Genomic DNA, 14747 nt, shown 5'->3' on the forward strand with positions numbered 1-14747 from the left:
CTCTCATAAAACTCTCTCCCTGAGGAGCCTCATCCATACCTTTACTGACTAAGAATGCCCGTTCTAGACTCATATGGAGCATGCATAAAAAGCCTGCCTAGCCACTGTATTCCTAGGGCTCAGCGGGGAACAAATGCTTGTGTCCTGAAACCCTGCAAACTTCTTGCTGGGCCTTGCTGTTGCAAGAGCAGGCTAAGCTCCATTAGCCAGCACACAACTGAATGCATGCTAAAGCTTTGGGCTCCAGCTTAGCAGCTCATCACTAAGAGCCCAATCAGCCACTATCATTTATGAGTGCTCACTGTTCTCACACAACCAGCACCTTTAAAGTCTATGAAACTATTCATACGGGCTTGCTACTCTTCAGTAAAAATGACAGAAATGGGCCCTAAGGTAGGGCATCAGGAGGAAGTCTATGGTACCAAAATACCAGTGCTGGTGATATATAACAATGGTTGGGTCTTTCTACTGATAAGTAGCCCACAAGGCATACTACAGTCAGAATGACAGCTGCCATGATCTGTCACTTCTGATAAAGCTGCTATTGATCCTTCTGCTGGTAAAAGCATTAGCTTTCTCTCCCTCACACACACGCACATACACACACTGCAGATGAGCTGTCAAATCTTCCACAGATGGTTTCCCCATTGGGGTTTGCATTGCCATTTAGAAGCTTCTACTTCACAGACTTCTCTGTGTATCAATGCCTGTTTTTCATAATTAAGTTCTATTCCTGCCCCTGTTTTTGCATCTTCTTCACTATAATGCTCTCAGTCAACTGTCTCTCAAAAATTGGTGTGATATTTAACAGCAACCGAAAAGGGAACAAAAAGGTGGTTAGGTAAATGAGTTGCTTAAAGGAAAGACATTGCTCCTAAGTGTGCATTTAAATTCCCAAATACATGTTTGGGGATTGGAGATGTGGGGGAAGAAAGAAGCTGGGGAAGGACTTGTTTATAATTAACTGTATTGATCTTTCACCAAAATTGTTTTCCAAGCTGCTTTCTGTTTGTTGTTCCAAATGATAGGGTAATGTACAAAATTAAGGCCTCACAACACAATTAAAATTAAGACTTAAAAAGCCCATTGTCTGTAAAAACTACCAATTGATGATCATATAAGGGCTATTTATAGAGCTTTGCTATGCCATACTGATTTGCATCAGTAATCTAGTAGCTAAGCCTTACCATAGATCTTTTAACCTTTGCTTCCTTATTTAATATACATGGCAAAATGGCACCAAGTCCTTTAAAAAAATACCCTCACTGACATGTTTGTAGTGCTCCGCAATCACTGATGCTTCAATCCTTCCCACTCTATAAAATAATAGCATATACATGATAACAATCCCATCATTAAAGAAAAAAATTCCAACTCCACCTCCATACTGTGAACAAAAATCCCTACTGTGTACAGCCCAGCTCGTGGGATACTTTGCATTTACATCACTCCTTTCTTTCTCTGCTGATTTACATACTTTATTAAGGAGGGTACAAGAATTCTTTTTCCCACTAGTGACATGCTGCCACCTCTGTGCAGAGAGCAGAAGCTATTTTCGGTGCACATGAACACTGTATTACAACGTAGGGCAGAAGACTCTGTAGCCAGTTGAAGCTTCAGGAACAATTTAAGGAGGAACACAGGTATTCACATGCCGTGCTGATGAGAGCAGAATAAAATCTCCATAGATCTAGGAGAGTTGGAATGTGCTTAATCCCATTATTAATTTGGGACACCTCCCAGTGCTCCAGCATCCAAGTGGTCAGAATTTGAGTCATGTTATACCAATGATTAAAGGAGCCTTCCGATAACAAATGTCTCTGGGCCCTGATTCTCATTGACTGTAATGAGAGCAGGAGCTGTTTCTCAGAGTGAGAATTGCAAACAAACCCGCCGACAGGCCTGTTTTCCCAGTTTCCCCAGGGCCCAGTGATTCAAAGGGGCTTGAAGCTCCGGCCTTCACTGCTGCCTCAGTAGCGGTGGGGCTCCTTTGAATCAATGCCACACATTGGAGCACTGCTTTGTGTGACTCTGAGGGGGGCGGGGTAGCTGCAGTCTGGGCTGCACCTGGCCTTGCCCCTTCTGGGATGAAGCGCTACCCCTCACACACCTATCTCGTCCTGTGGTCCATGGTGGCTGTCAGCTCCACTGGTTGCAAAACATTCATTGATGTGACACTTTGATTTCCAATGCCAGAGACTGATTGTTAACCAAGCTGGATCTCTTTGCATTATGCTATGATGGTTGGACAATGGTCTTGTCAACTGTGGGGTGAGGTATATATACATTCATAGTTAACTGTTCTTATTGAAAAAAGCATTCCTCATGTCAGCTCTTCAGGGGCGAATGGCATCTCAATGCTAATCACTGCAGCTCTTTGCGGGGCTCTGTGTGAAATCACAGTGTGTGCACTGGCAACATCTCTCCAAGCCATTTTTAGACTCAGATGATTTATTTACCACCTACAAATATTCAGAAGCAGAATTACTCTGGGTAAATGTTTCAGAGTGGAATCTTCCCTCCTTCATTAAGGCTTGATTTACTTCTTCCTTCAAAGCACACAGTGGAGCACAGTGTTTGACGTTATGCAACATAAAAGATGATGGGCTGTAGGGGAGGTATGCCCAGATCCAAGCATCAGATAGCCGATGCAGGGATCTGGGGGTATTTTTATTCTCCTGCCTACAGAGGCATCTGGTTCCAGGAACGAGTTGCTTTTTCTAAATCAGTCTCTCAGTGTGGGGATTTTTTCTTTGAATTCATGTTCCTAGCAGATCAGGATGGCAAGATATGTTTGCACATGAGATGTGAGAAACAGATGGAGGCGGTGAGGCAGGGAGACACAAGAAGGATGTTAGGGACAGCAAAAGATGCAGGAGAGAAGGCATTGACATCAACAGACTGAAGAGATAGAAAGGAAGATGGTTCTGGATTATGAATGGGGAAAAGAGCAGGGGATAGAAGGGGGAAAGAGATGAGGTTCACATAGAAAGTTGGAATGAGTTCATGATGTGTTTTAGAGTAGAAATCACAATTCTAACTACTGTACAATTAAACACTTTAGTAACACTTTAAATTTCAAGACACTGATGTCTTGGATCCTGTTTTTACTTCTTCGGTAATGACAAGGATCTAGATAGTTCCCCCTTTTCCCCTGAAAGTTCTGCATGTGTATTTGTGTGAGCGGGGCAGGGGATTCTATGCATGTGCTTTTCTCCTTTCCTGCATGGAGGGGCACTTGGTCGCCTTCACAGCACAGTTTCCCTTCCTCAAGTCTCTACAAAGCCCTTTGTGTAGATCTATAATCTGTATAGAGGAGTGGTTTCCAGCCTGTGGTCCGCAGACCCCTGGTGGTCTGCAACGGTACTGTAGGGGGTCTGCCAAAAGTTGGGAGCTGAGGCTCCATGCCAGCAGCCAGCAAGTCCCTCAGCCCATTCTGCTTCCCAATTGGGCTGAGGGACCCAGCTCGGGAAGCAGAGCAGGGTGAGGGATGTGCAGACTGCAGGCACAGCTATATTGTTTGGGGGTCTGTAAAATGTTAATAGATTGAAAAAGGGTCGATGTACTGGGAAAGGTTGGGAGCTACTGGTATAAAGGAAAGGGGTGGAGACTGGCTGGCCAAAGGGAAGAGGGAAGGTCTGAGAGCATGTACATGGTTCCATTCAGGCCCAGGGGGCCATCCCAACCCGAGAGGATATGCACTGCAAAGGAGCCAAGGCAATGAGAAGTTTGCTGGGGGCAGAGCTAGCACAGATGTCCTACAGATCCCTGGAGATCTCTGAGACCTGCTGTGCCAGGCTCTGCAGCCTTTCCCACAGAGGTGACCTCCTAGTGGGACAGCATAGTGGGGTTGAAGGGAATTTCCATGCAGTGATTTTTCAAGGAGTCTCCTTCCCCCTGAGCTGCCTCTAAGGGGTTTAGCCATGGGCAGGGATAAACTAGCCTTCTCCATGGATTGGCCAGATAATTACACTATAATGATCATATAACTGAAGGGGAAAATGTGGCTATTTTTAGCCTCTAAACTGGAACTTTTGACCCTAAGTTTAATTCTACATTATTATGCAGGGATATGTAATTGCTAGCAGGCACCTTCTGCCCTTGGAGAAATATGCATAATTCCCATTGATGTTACACTGATTTTAGGTAAGATCATTGTCCAACAGTAGGAAATGTCCTCATGCAGCTACTTACTATTTAACTGTAAACCCTCTTATGTTTCCGTATAGCTAAAGAGCAGTTAGTTACCAAAACTCACGAACAGACATACCCCATTATGTCTGTAAATATGAATGATCATCTTGGATAACAACTTTTTTTCCACCCCAACATGAAACACCACCATCATTATCTGGGAAAAAAAAGTATATTATCGGGAGTGGGGGGTTGATGCTGTAACCACAGAATTAGCACCCCTTGGGCATGTCTAGACTGCCTGCGGCTTTCAAAAGAAGATATGGCAATTCTGTGCAAATTTGCATATCTTCTTCCGATCCCGTTTTCGGAAGAGTTTTTTTCCAAAAAAACCCAAAACAGTTTAGATGCAGTTCTTTTGAAAAAAATCACCCTTTTTCAAAAGAATCCTGTACACTTCATTTTGTTAGGAAGAAGGGATCTTTTGAAAAAAGGTGGGGTTTTTTTGAAAGAACCGTGTCTAGACTGCTTTTTTTCCCGAAAATCTCTTTCAAAAACGGGATAAGAAGAAGATATGTAAATTCGTGCTGAATTTGCATATCTTCTTTCGAAAGCTGTGGACAGTCTAATCGTGCCCCTTGTTAGGAAGGGTGGATGCTAAAGATAAGAACAAGCACACTGGTTTAGATCAATGATCTATCTAGCCCAGTATCCTGTCTTCTGATAGGGTATGTCTACACTTGCACCCTAGTTCGAACTAGGAATGCAAATGCAGGCATTTGAAATAGTCAATGAATCGGGGATTTAAATATCCTGTGCTTCAATAGCATGATCTCGCCAGCATGTTACTCTGAATGCCAGCCGTTTCAAAAGTGAAACGTGTTACTCCTCATTTTTTGAGGAGTACCGTTAGTTCGAACTAAGGGGTTTGGTTCAAACTAACACATCCCGGCGTGCACTTTCACTTTCGAAACAGTTCGCATTCAGAGTAACGCACTAGCGAGATCATTCTAATGAAGCGCGGGATATTTAAATCCCCGATTCATTGACTATTTCGAATGCCTGCATTTGCATCCCTAGTTTGATCTAGGGTGCAAGTGTAGACATACCCATAGTTACTACTGTCAGATGAGTCAGAGGGAATGGACAGACCAGGGCAATTTCAAATGATCCACCTCCCTTGTTATCCAGCCCCAGCTTCTCTCACATGATTGGAAGAGGTTTCACTGGGCTGATTCTTTTGGGAAGATAGGGGAGCTGACAGGCTCTGAGGGCCCCTGAGCAAGTTGAGGGGGGGCTGGCTTTGCATTCTTGATAGGGATGGGACCTCAGGCAGGGGAGGAGCAACCAGCCCTTCGTGGCACCTGGAGCATGGCTCCCCCCCCAGCACTCAGAGCCACATGGAGAGTGTGGTGCCCCAGCAGTCATTTAAAGGGCCTGAGGCTCTGGTAGACAGACACTACTGCAAAAGTAGCAGATGCTGGGAGCCCTGGCCCCCTTTGAATCTCCAGGCCCTGAGACAACTGCTCCCTTTGCCCCTCCCACTCCACCCCCTGCTGGTCAGTGGGCTGACAGAAGATATTAGTTAAGAGCCATTATTGGCAAAGTCTCTGATTCAATAGTAATTCTTCCTTTCTTGCAGGTCCTGCTGCGTGATTTACCATGGAAAAATTGCTCTGCAGCATCCTGGTGTTTGGAATGGCAGTTGTGGTTAATGCTTGTCCCAAATACTGTGTCTGTCAGAACCTGTCGGAATCACTTGGCACTCTGTGTCCCTCCAAGGGCCTCCTTTTTGTACCACTAGACATAGATCGAAGGACTGTTGAACTCCGACTCGGCGGCAATTTCATTATTAACATCAGCCGACAGGACTTTGCCAACATGTCTGGCCTTGTTGACCTCACGTTGTCCAGGAACACCATCAGTTACATTCAGCCCTATGCTTTTGCTGATCTAGAAAGCCTTCGGTCTTTGCACTTGGATAGCAATAGGCTACCGAGCATTGGAGAGGATATTTTGAGAGGCTTAATTAACCTTCAGCACTTGATAATAAATAACAACCAGCTGGGCAGCATCTCTGACGAAGCCTTTGAGGATTTTCTGCTGACATTGGAAGACTTGGATCTTTCCTACAATAACCTGAAAGGCATCCCCTGGGAATCTATAAGGAAGATGATAAACCTACACCAGATTAGCTTGGATCACAACCTGATAGATTACATTACAGAGGGAACGTTTGCAGATCTTCAGAAATTGGCCAGATTGGATCTAACCTCTAACAGACTTCAAAAGCTCCCCCCAGATCCCATCTTTGCCAGATCCCAATTATCTCCATTAACAACAACTCCATTTTCTGCGCCACTGTCACTTAGCTTTGGGGGCAACCCACTGCATTGTAACTGTGAGCTGCTATGGTTAAGGCGGCTTGACAGAGATGATGATATGGAAACGTGTGCGTCCCCTCCAAATCTAAAGGGAAGATACTTTTGGTATGTACGGGAAGAGGAATTTGTTTGTGAGCCACCTCTCATTACCCAGCATACTCATAAGTTGTTGGTTTTAGAAGGGCAAACTGCCACACTGAAGTGTAAAGCCATTGGGGACCCATCCCCAGTCATTCATTGGGTGGCTCCAGATGACCGACTCATTGGGAATTCTTCAAGGACAGCAGTCTACGATAATGGTACCTTAGATATCGTTATCACTACATCCAAGGATTATGGAACTTTCACCTGCATAGCAGCCAATGCTGCTGGAGAATCAACTGCCACCATAGAGCTCTCTATTGTTCAGCTCCCACACCTCAGCAATGGTACAGGCCGTGCGGCTCCACCCAAATCCAGGCTTTCTGACATCACCAGCTCCAGCAAGTCCAATCGAGCAGAGACGAAAAGTCCACCCGAAAGGACTGTCTTGGTGTCAGAGGTGACGACTACCTCGGCTTTGGTCAAGTGGATGGTGAGCAAGTCGGCCCCCAGGGTTAAAATGTATCAGCTGCAGTACAACTGCTCGGATGATGAAGTTCTAATTTACAGGTAAATGTGACCACCAGTTTTTCCTTTGAAACTTGTATGGGTGGGCAGATGGAAGGGATGGATGGGTAGGTGGGTGGGTGGAGGAAGGGACTGGATTAATAATGGATTATGTCGTCTTTCATTATGTCTCTGATTTGGATCTGACCCAAGATGGTGGCGAGAAAAAATCCTTATGATTTGTTAGATCTCGCTATCTAATCTAGCTACATTTATACAGTACTAATCCGTACGGTGTCTAGACTTTGGACTGTTTCATAGTTAGTTGGTGTCCATGATAGGGGGAGAAATATCACCATTGCAGGTGGCACCCTTGTCGGTACTCTTGGAAAAGAAGGCAAAAATGTCTCCGATTGGAGATTAAATTCCTTTCCGCCAGGTAGAGGTGCTGCCTTGCTACCTCAACCAGGATCAGAGTTAAAGCATCCTGGAATGGAGGGATACAGTGTGGATGAAGGCTTATCCTGTCTGTCTGCAGCCTATGTTTTATCTAGTCCGAGGAAAAGAGAAGACCTCAAATTCCATGAATATCAACTTGGCATATTTAATCCCTAGTGGGGCTTTCTTTTCCTCTCTCACCAGTTTTACACACCTGTCACTGATATTGTCACTAGAGCTTTTTGTGATTTACACCAGTGCTTATAGATAAAGAAACCAGACCCATAACTTTACTCCAAAAATACAGGGCCCTATTACCCAAAATTGCTACTCTGTGTTTCCACCAGTTTTGATTTCAGTGGCATTCCATTGGTATGAAACAAGAAAGCAGAAAGTGAGGGGAGCAAGCACATGAAAAGGAAAGATGCTGTAAAATGTAGGTGTTAAAAAAGTAGCAGGATATGCCTTAACAAAATAGAAAAAATGTTACTGTGTTTCTCTTCTCTGGGAAGAAAGAATGTAAAATTGATACAGTGTATTTATGCTCATGATGAAAACAATCATTAGGAATACTCCTTTCTGCCTTTCAGCTGCAAAGAGAACAATAGCAGATGTACTGAGCTAAATTGTACCTACTGGGAAACACCTTACCAAAATACAGGGGTCATGCATTTTTTTTTTTTTTTTTTTTGGTCTGTGGTGAGGGTGGTGAATTTTATATTTTGGCCCTTTGCTTCTAGGCGGAGTCCTCACCTGCCTGCTTATAGCTAACACAAGATCTGGTGAATGCTCACTTGTGTTTTTCAGTCTCTTTGTGCTCACCTCCCTGTTTGTCTCTGATTTCAGTGTGGCAAATGACCCTGTTTGTAGAGACTGAATTTTACATTAACACATGCAAGTACTTGAGTTGAGAGGTCTTACATGCTCAGCCAACCAAGGAACAGAAACATTATCTTGTGATGTGCCTGGCCGCTCGCAACTGAGTGACACAGGTCTAAGTTTGGATACTGGAAAAACAAATGGAGAGAGTAAAAAATGTGAACGAATTCAACTGCTGAATAAATCTGAGGAAATCACAATCTGCTCATATATTTTCTCTGATCAAAAATATGTTGAGTTAATCAGATCACTTACTAGATAGACTATTTGTTTTGCTCTGGCTAATGTATTGTAGAGCTGGAGTTCACCTTGGGTTTCGCCACCATGTGAAAATGGGTAGAGTGACAGGGGAATAAAAAACTTTCCCTGACGAACCAATTCCAGAGGAAAGACCCTTGGCCAAATGCTGGTTGTATCTAAATTCTTGATCCCCTGGGAAGTCTGAGAGAGCAGCTCTGGAGGCAATACAAACAGGTGGACATTGAATGGAAGATTGTCTTTTGATTCAAGAGCTAGCCATGTAGACTGTCTAATGACAATAAAAGAAAGGGCTGTTCAGAAAAAAAATTAAAATGATGCAGGAAATAAATCTATTGGCTAGCGGAGCAGGGAATGTGTGATTTGGTAAGAATAGGAGGAGTAAAGATGATGGTGGAAATGGTATCTCTGGGATGATCTGAAGGAATGAACAGAGACTTGGAAGTCAGAAAGTCCTGAATTCTAATAATGGCTGTGCTGTCAGCCTGGTGAGTGGCTTTAGAAAAGTCACTTTGCTGCTCTGTGCCTCAGTTTCCCCATCTGTACAACGGGGACAATGGCCTTTGCTTTCTCTCTGACAAACACTGTGAGATGCAATTAGCTCTACCTAGCACTTTTCTTTCATAGACTTTAAAGGGTACGTCTACACTAGCCCCCTAGATCAAACTAGGGAGGCTAATGAGGGTGACCAAAATTGCTAATGAAGCACGGGATTTAAATATCCCATGCTTGATTAGCATATTCCCAGCTGGTCACCATTTTGGAAACTGACTAGCCCGAAGTAACTGCCCGCATCTACATGCGGCAGAGAAGCACGATTCCGAGATAAACCCCCTTAGTTCGAATTAATAGTTAAACCTCATTCCATGGTTTAACTCGAACTAAGGGGTTTATCTTGGAATCGCGCTTCTCAACTGTGTGTAGAAACAGGCAATTACTTCAGGCTACACTTTCCAAAATGTACCCAAAGTGTTTAACAAAAGAAGGTAAGTGCCATTAGTCACACTTTAGAGCTAGGAGAACTGAAGCATAGCAAGGTGAAGTGACTTGCGTGAGGTCACACAGCCAGGCAGTGGTAAAGACAGGAACCAAACCCAGGATTCCTGAGCTCCATTTCAGTAACCTGTCCACTTCTCATAGTTAATTTGCTAACGTTAGTTAGCTCTTCTTTTAATAGGTACTCACATGGCATAATCATGAGAATGGTAAATAGTAAACCCCGAAACATAGAATTTTTGTGCCGTACTTGGATTACATTAAGTGTTGTGTAAGTGCCAAACAATATTTCACAGTGATGAGGACTTTATAATCACCTCAGAGATATAGAAAGGGTTGAGACACATTTGAGTGAAAACTATTGATCTCAATGACAATGGCATGCAACACTGACCATGCTATGCCTTTAATCTGCCCGGTGGGCCTCTGCTGTCTCTTCAGGGTCACTCTACCCATGTTGCAGACTGTGCAAATGGGATATTAGGGCTCCAGTGACCTCATGAAAATTAAAAGACCTGGGAAATAATGAGAAATGTTTTCCATCCGTTCTCCTGACTGAATGGAGCAAAAGGTTATCAAAATCCAAATCTCAGCTCTTGATTCATTAGTGCTGGCATTATTAGGATTAATGGGAATGGCAGCCCAGTGTTCTATACGTAACCCTGTAATTTCTGCCTGGGGCCTGATTCTGCTCCCATCAAAATTAACAGCAAAAGACCTATTAATTTTAATGGAAGCAGGATCAGGCCCTTGATGCACAGCTGCAGAGAAAGCAGCTCTTAGTCAACAGTCCATTAGCTGTGTTCTACTGCCTTGGAGTACTAAGGGCAAGGTTGAGAGAACAGACTGGCACCCGTGGCAAGGTTATTGCACAGTGCTTGAGTTAACAGACACAGAGGGTTTGGTCACTTAATTTGCAATTATGGTTTTGGCATTGCCTCCGGCATTTAAAGAGCAACCTGCCTTCTCTGAGGTAAGATGCCATATGCTATCATCTCTGCATTGCTCTGATCATTATCCCAAATGTCCTTTTTGTCAGTGGCATTTGTAAATAACTCTTCACACCAAAAAGTCTCTGATTGGCTTTGCACTCAGCAACCTGCCACCTTGCAGGTGGAAGAGTATTTAAAGAGATGCTGGCACTGGCATTGTATGGTATAGTCCCTGCTTTGCAGATGGGCACCATTAGCCTATTACTCCATGCACAGATGCAGTAGCCACTGTCTTTCCTTTGTAGCTTGACTGCTCTTCATTCTATCAGTGTCAGTTGGTGGAATTCCTCTGGTATATTCTGATCAGAACCAAGCCTTCTGTCTCTCTAGCCTGGTCCTCAACATGCCAAACAAATGAGGAGAGAAGCACAGGATGCCCAAAGGAACTCTAGACATGATTTCAATCTTTTTTTTCTCTTTCCTCTGTCTCTCACCTACAAAATTGTTCAGCATCTTACAAGGACAGAAATATTGGGCCCAATCCTTAGTGGGTGTAAATTGGTGTTGCTACAATTAAATCAATGACACTGCATTGCTTTACACCAGCTAAAGATCTGGCCCCTTGTTTCACATTTTCAGTGTGTTGAATGTCATGTTACTGTAGTTGTCTTGGTCCCAGGATGAGTAGTCATGTTAGTCTGTAACTAAAAAAACTTAAACAACAACAATGGTCCGTTAGCCCCTTAAAGACTAACAAAAATATATAAATAGTATCATGAGTTTTTGTGGGCACAACCCACTTCTTCAGATGACAAATATTATAGAGCAAGGGGCACAGATTTTGAAATATAACGCAGAAAAAGAAGAGGTGTGGGGGAAGGAGAAAGAAATAACTGTCAATTAAAGTGTCCATGCTAAATGAGGCTAATAGAATAGGCTACAAGCATTAACATGCCTGGGCACTCATTAATGGATTTAAATGTGGTTATTCTGTTACAAAACAATTTCAGGAATCAGCTAGAGAGAGTCTTCAGAGCTAGCTTTCATAGGCACATTTCATACTCTCTTGCATGGCTTGGACAAAGACATGAATTGGATGGGCCATTATATTCAACACCCAAATGATATCAAAGGTTAAGTATCAGGCACTCTCAGCCTCCCTCTGCGCCCCACTGCCTTACTGGTTGGGAGTTGCCAGAGGTAGGCCTGTGTTGCAACCCCATACCCCAATCCCCAGCCCTGAGCCCCCCAAACTCCTGTCCTGCAACCCAAATCTCTCAACCCTGACCCCACCCCAGAGCCAAAAACCCCATCCCAGACCCCTCACTTGCCTGCACACCAAACTCCTCTCCCAGCTCAGAGCCCCCCACACACTCTGAACCCCTCATTCATGTCCCCACCCCACAGCCCTCTCACCCCTGTACACCAAACGTCTGCACCAGTCCCAAACCGGGTCACCAGGAAATAAGTCTGAAAACTACTGAAGTAGAGGATTCTGTGGGAAGCTCTGCTAAGTATCCCAATAGCATGTAAACTAGCAGTGACCTCCTTGGACACACACAGCATCCAAGAACGTGTGCTGTATAGATTAGGAGAACCATCTAGGTTGCCTACAATTCCTTTTCTGATTCCTACCAAATTAATGGTTTTAACTGTAAGAATAATTATAGCTCTGGTTCTCTTTGCTTTCCACATTTGCACTCTTTCCCTCCAACCTGTAAAGGCATCACCTTCTGCTGGAAATCCTCTATATCTCCATAAACAAGCAGAACAGCACCTGCTGGCTGGAAGTGGGACGGAAATAATCATTGCTTCAGGGCTTCAGTACCCCCGACTGGGACAGGTGACGTGCTTCACGCAGCAGCCAGGGTGAACAAAGGTAGCAGCAGCTGGCATGGCTGCCTACTTGCATTCTGACAGCTAATTATTTGAAAAGTGAGCAAGAATTCTCATAATTGCCATAGCAGATAAAGCCAGTGGGGATTACAAGGGCAGGAGTCAGACGACTGTGGGGATGTTTTGAAGTCTATGTGAATCTCTCTTCAGCATCCAGATCCTTCCCCACACTCATGCACACAACATAAAGCACATTTAAACTCCATTTCTAAAGCAAACTTAGATCAGAGGAACCATTATGGGCTTTTATATTACAGTAGACTTCAGTGCGCTCAGTCAAGATCAGGGTCCCATTGCACGTAATACAAACAGTCTCTGTCCTGAAAAGCTTACAATCAGCAAAGGGAGAGAGGGCAAATAATAACACAGAGAAGAAAACTATTTGCCCAGGTGAGTGACAGAGCTGGAAATAGAAGCCAGGTTTCCGGAGTAGTGCCCGACCCATATCCAGCAGGTAAGGCACTAGCCTAGGCCTTGGGAGACCTGCATTCAGTTTCTTGTTCTGCCTCAGACTCCCTGTGTGTGCTTGGGAAAAGTCATTTAGGGTCAATTTTTCAAAAGTACCTAAGTGACTTAGGAGCCCAAGTCCTATTTTCAAAAGTGATATAGGCATGTAGGAACCTAAGGGTCCCACCAACAATAGGACTTCAGTTCTTAAGCTAATGAGGTGTTACCCTTAGTCTTTCTGGACCGCTCTCTGGATCTCTGTTCCTTGTCTGTAACATGGGCAAAAGTACTTCCCAACCCCACATAGGGCTTGCAAAGATAAATGCACTAAAAACTGAGGTACTCAGATACTAGTGCAGGCTATGTAAGTAAGAGGCATATATGGATATCCACTGGACCTCACTGCCTTTCCCAGTCTTGAAAAAGTTTCTGGCCTGCTCTGCTACATAATAGGGCACTGCACGGCTCAAAGGAAAAATAATTGTTTCCCAAGCCTTTTATCCTTTTATCAAGCCTTTTATCACTGGCTTGATCAATCCATATCCACTCAAAAATCACTGAAAGATGGCACTATCTGATGCCTCTGTAGTGACATACAGAAATGATAGAGGTTTAAAGTCCAGTTCCTAGCAGATAGGTGTCCACAACCTAGCCTTCAGATGTAACAAACTTTTTGGTGGAAGTTTTAGTTAGTAGGCTGAGAACTGGCTATGCTAGAAGAATGTAAATTCCCCTAGAAATGGTTCTTCTAGATAAATGCCAGGGCATACTGGAAAGGTGGTATTAGGGAAAGTCATGCTACTGTTATCTCTTATAGAAAGAAGGTTCTAGTCTCGAGGACTGTGCACTCTTCATTAACCCTTAATTTCTTTAAATAATCAAAGGAAGGAATAGATGAGAGACAAGATGTAACTGTAACACATGGAGATGGAACAGTTGCTTTTACAAATTGGCACAACGGGTGTTAATTTTATCAAAAGTACATTTCACAGATGAAATTCCAGTCAGTTCAAACTTCAAGTCCCAGTATGCAGTTCCCCCCAGCTGGCAGGAATGGCCTCCTGCCTAAAAGAAGCTGAAGTACAGCATGCTTCCGATAGTGATCAAGAAAGATCAGGCTAGTGCACTATGTGGCCTGTAATGTCTGAATTATAAGAAGCCATTTGGAGCAGAGATTTTCTCTTTTCTGTGTTTGTGCAGCATCCTGCACAATGGGGACTGTGATTCTATTTTGAGGCTGTGGGCACTATTTTAATGTAATATTAACAGTCACAACTACTATACAAGATGAGACTATTTGCAAGTATTGCTGTAGAACGTCTCAGGCCACATTTAGCTTGCTGCTTTTATTTGGATTAAAGCAATGATGATTTGACAGATGCAGCAATTTCCTGCAGTATCCTTGAAAGCCTTGTTTCATATATATTTAGTTACATATTACTCTGGGCTGGAGTTGCAATGTAACCTCTGGAGTGGGGAGATGTGACACATATTGCTTCCTCCTGCAGTATCTTTGGAATCCACTGGTTCATGGTTTATGCATGATTGTGTTCCACTCCATGGCTGTCTCAGTTCCATCAGGAAGCAAAAACAGTGGGTGAGTGATAGGGCAAATCAGCCAGGCTTCTCCTCCTTTGAGGGGTGTCCCGGTGGGTGCTCCACCTTAGGGCTACATCTAGACTGGCATGATTTTCCGCAAATGCTTTTAACGGAAAAGTTTTCCATTAAAAGCATTTGTGGAAAAGAGTGTCTAGATTGGCACAGACGCTTTTCCGCAAAAGCACTTTTTGCAGAA

The 14747-nt window shown here is 43.9% G+C and overlaps 1 protein-coding gene across 1 annotated transcript in view; it reads left to right on the plus strand.

Moving 5' to 3' along the window:
• LRFN2 (leucine rich repeat and fibronectin type III domain containing 2) overlaps window positions 1–14747 on the plus strand; it is a 332667-nt gene that overhangs the window by 249739 nt on the left and 68181 nt on the right. The window contains exon 2 of the mRNA XM_075925386.2: window positions 5777–7169. Coding sequence (XP_075781501.2) covers window positions 5797–7169 — 1373 coding nt within the window. The 5' untranslated portion in view covers window positions 5777–5796. The remainder of the gene's footprint in view (window positions 1–5776; window positions 7170–14747) is intronic.

The sequence above is a fragment of the Pelodiscus sinensis genome, chromosome 3, assembly GCF_052426305.1.
Source record: "Pelodiscus sinensis isolate ZL-2025 chromosome 3, ASM5242630v1, whole genome shotgun sequence".
Lineage (NCBI taxonomy): Eukaryota > Metazoa > Chordata > Testudines > Trionychidae > Pelodiscus > Pelodiscus sinensis.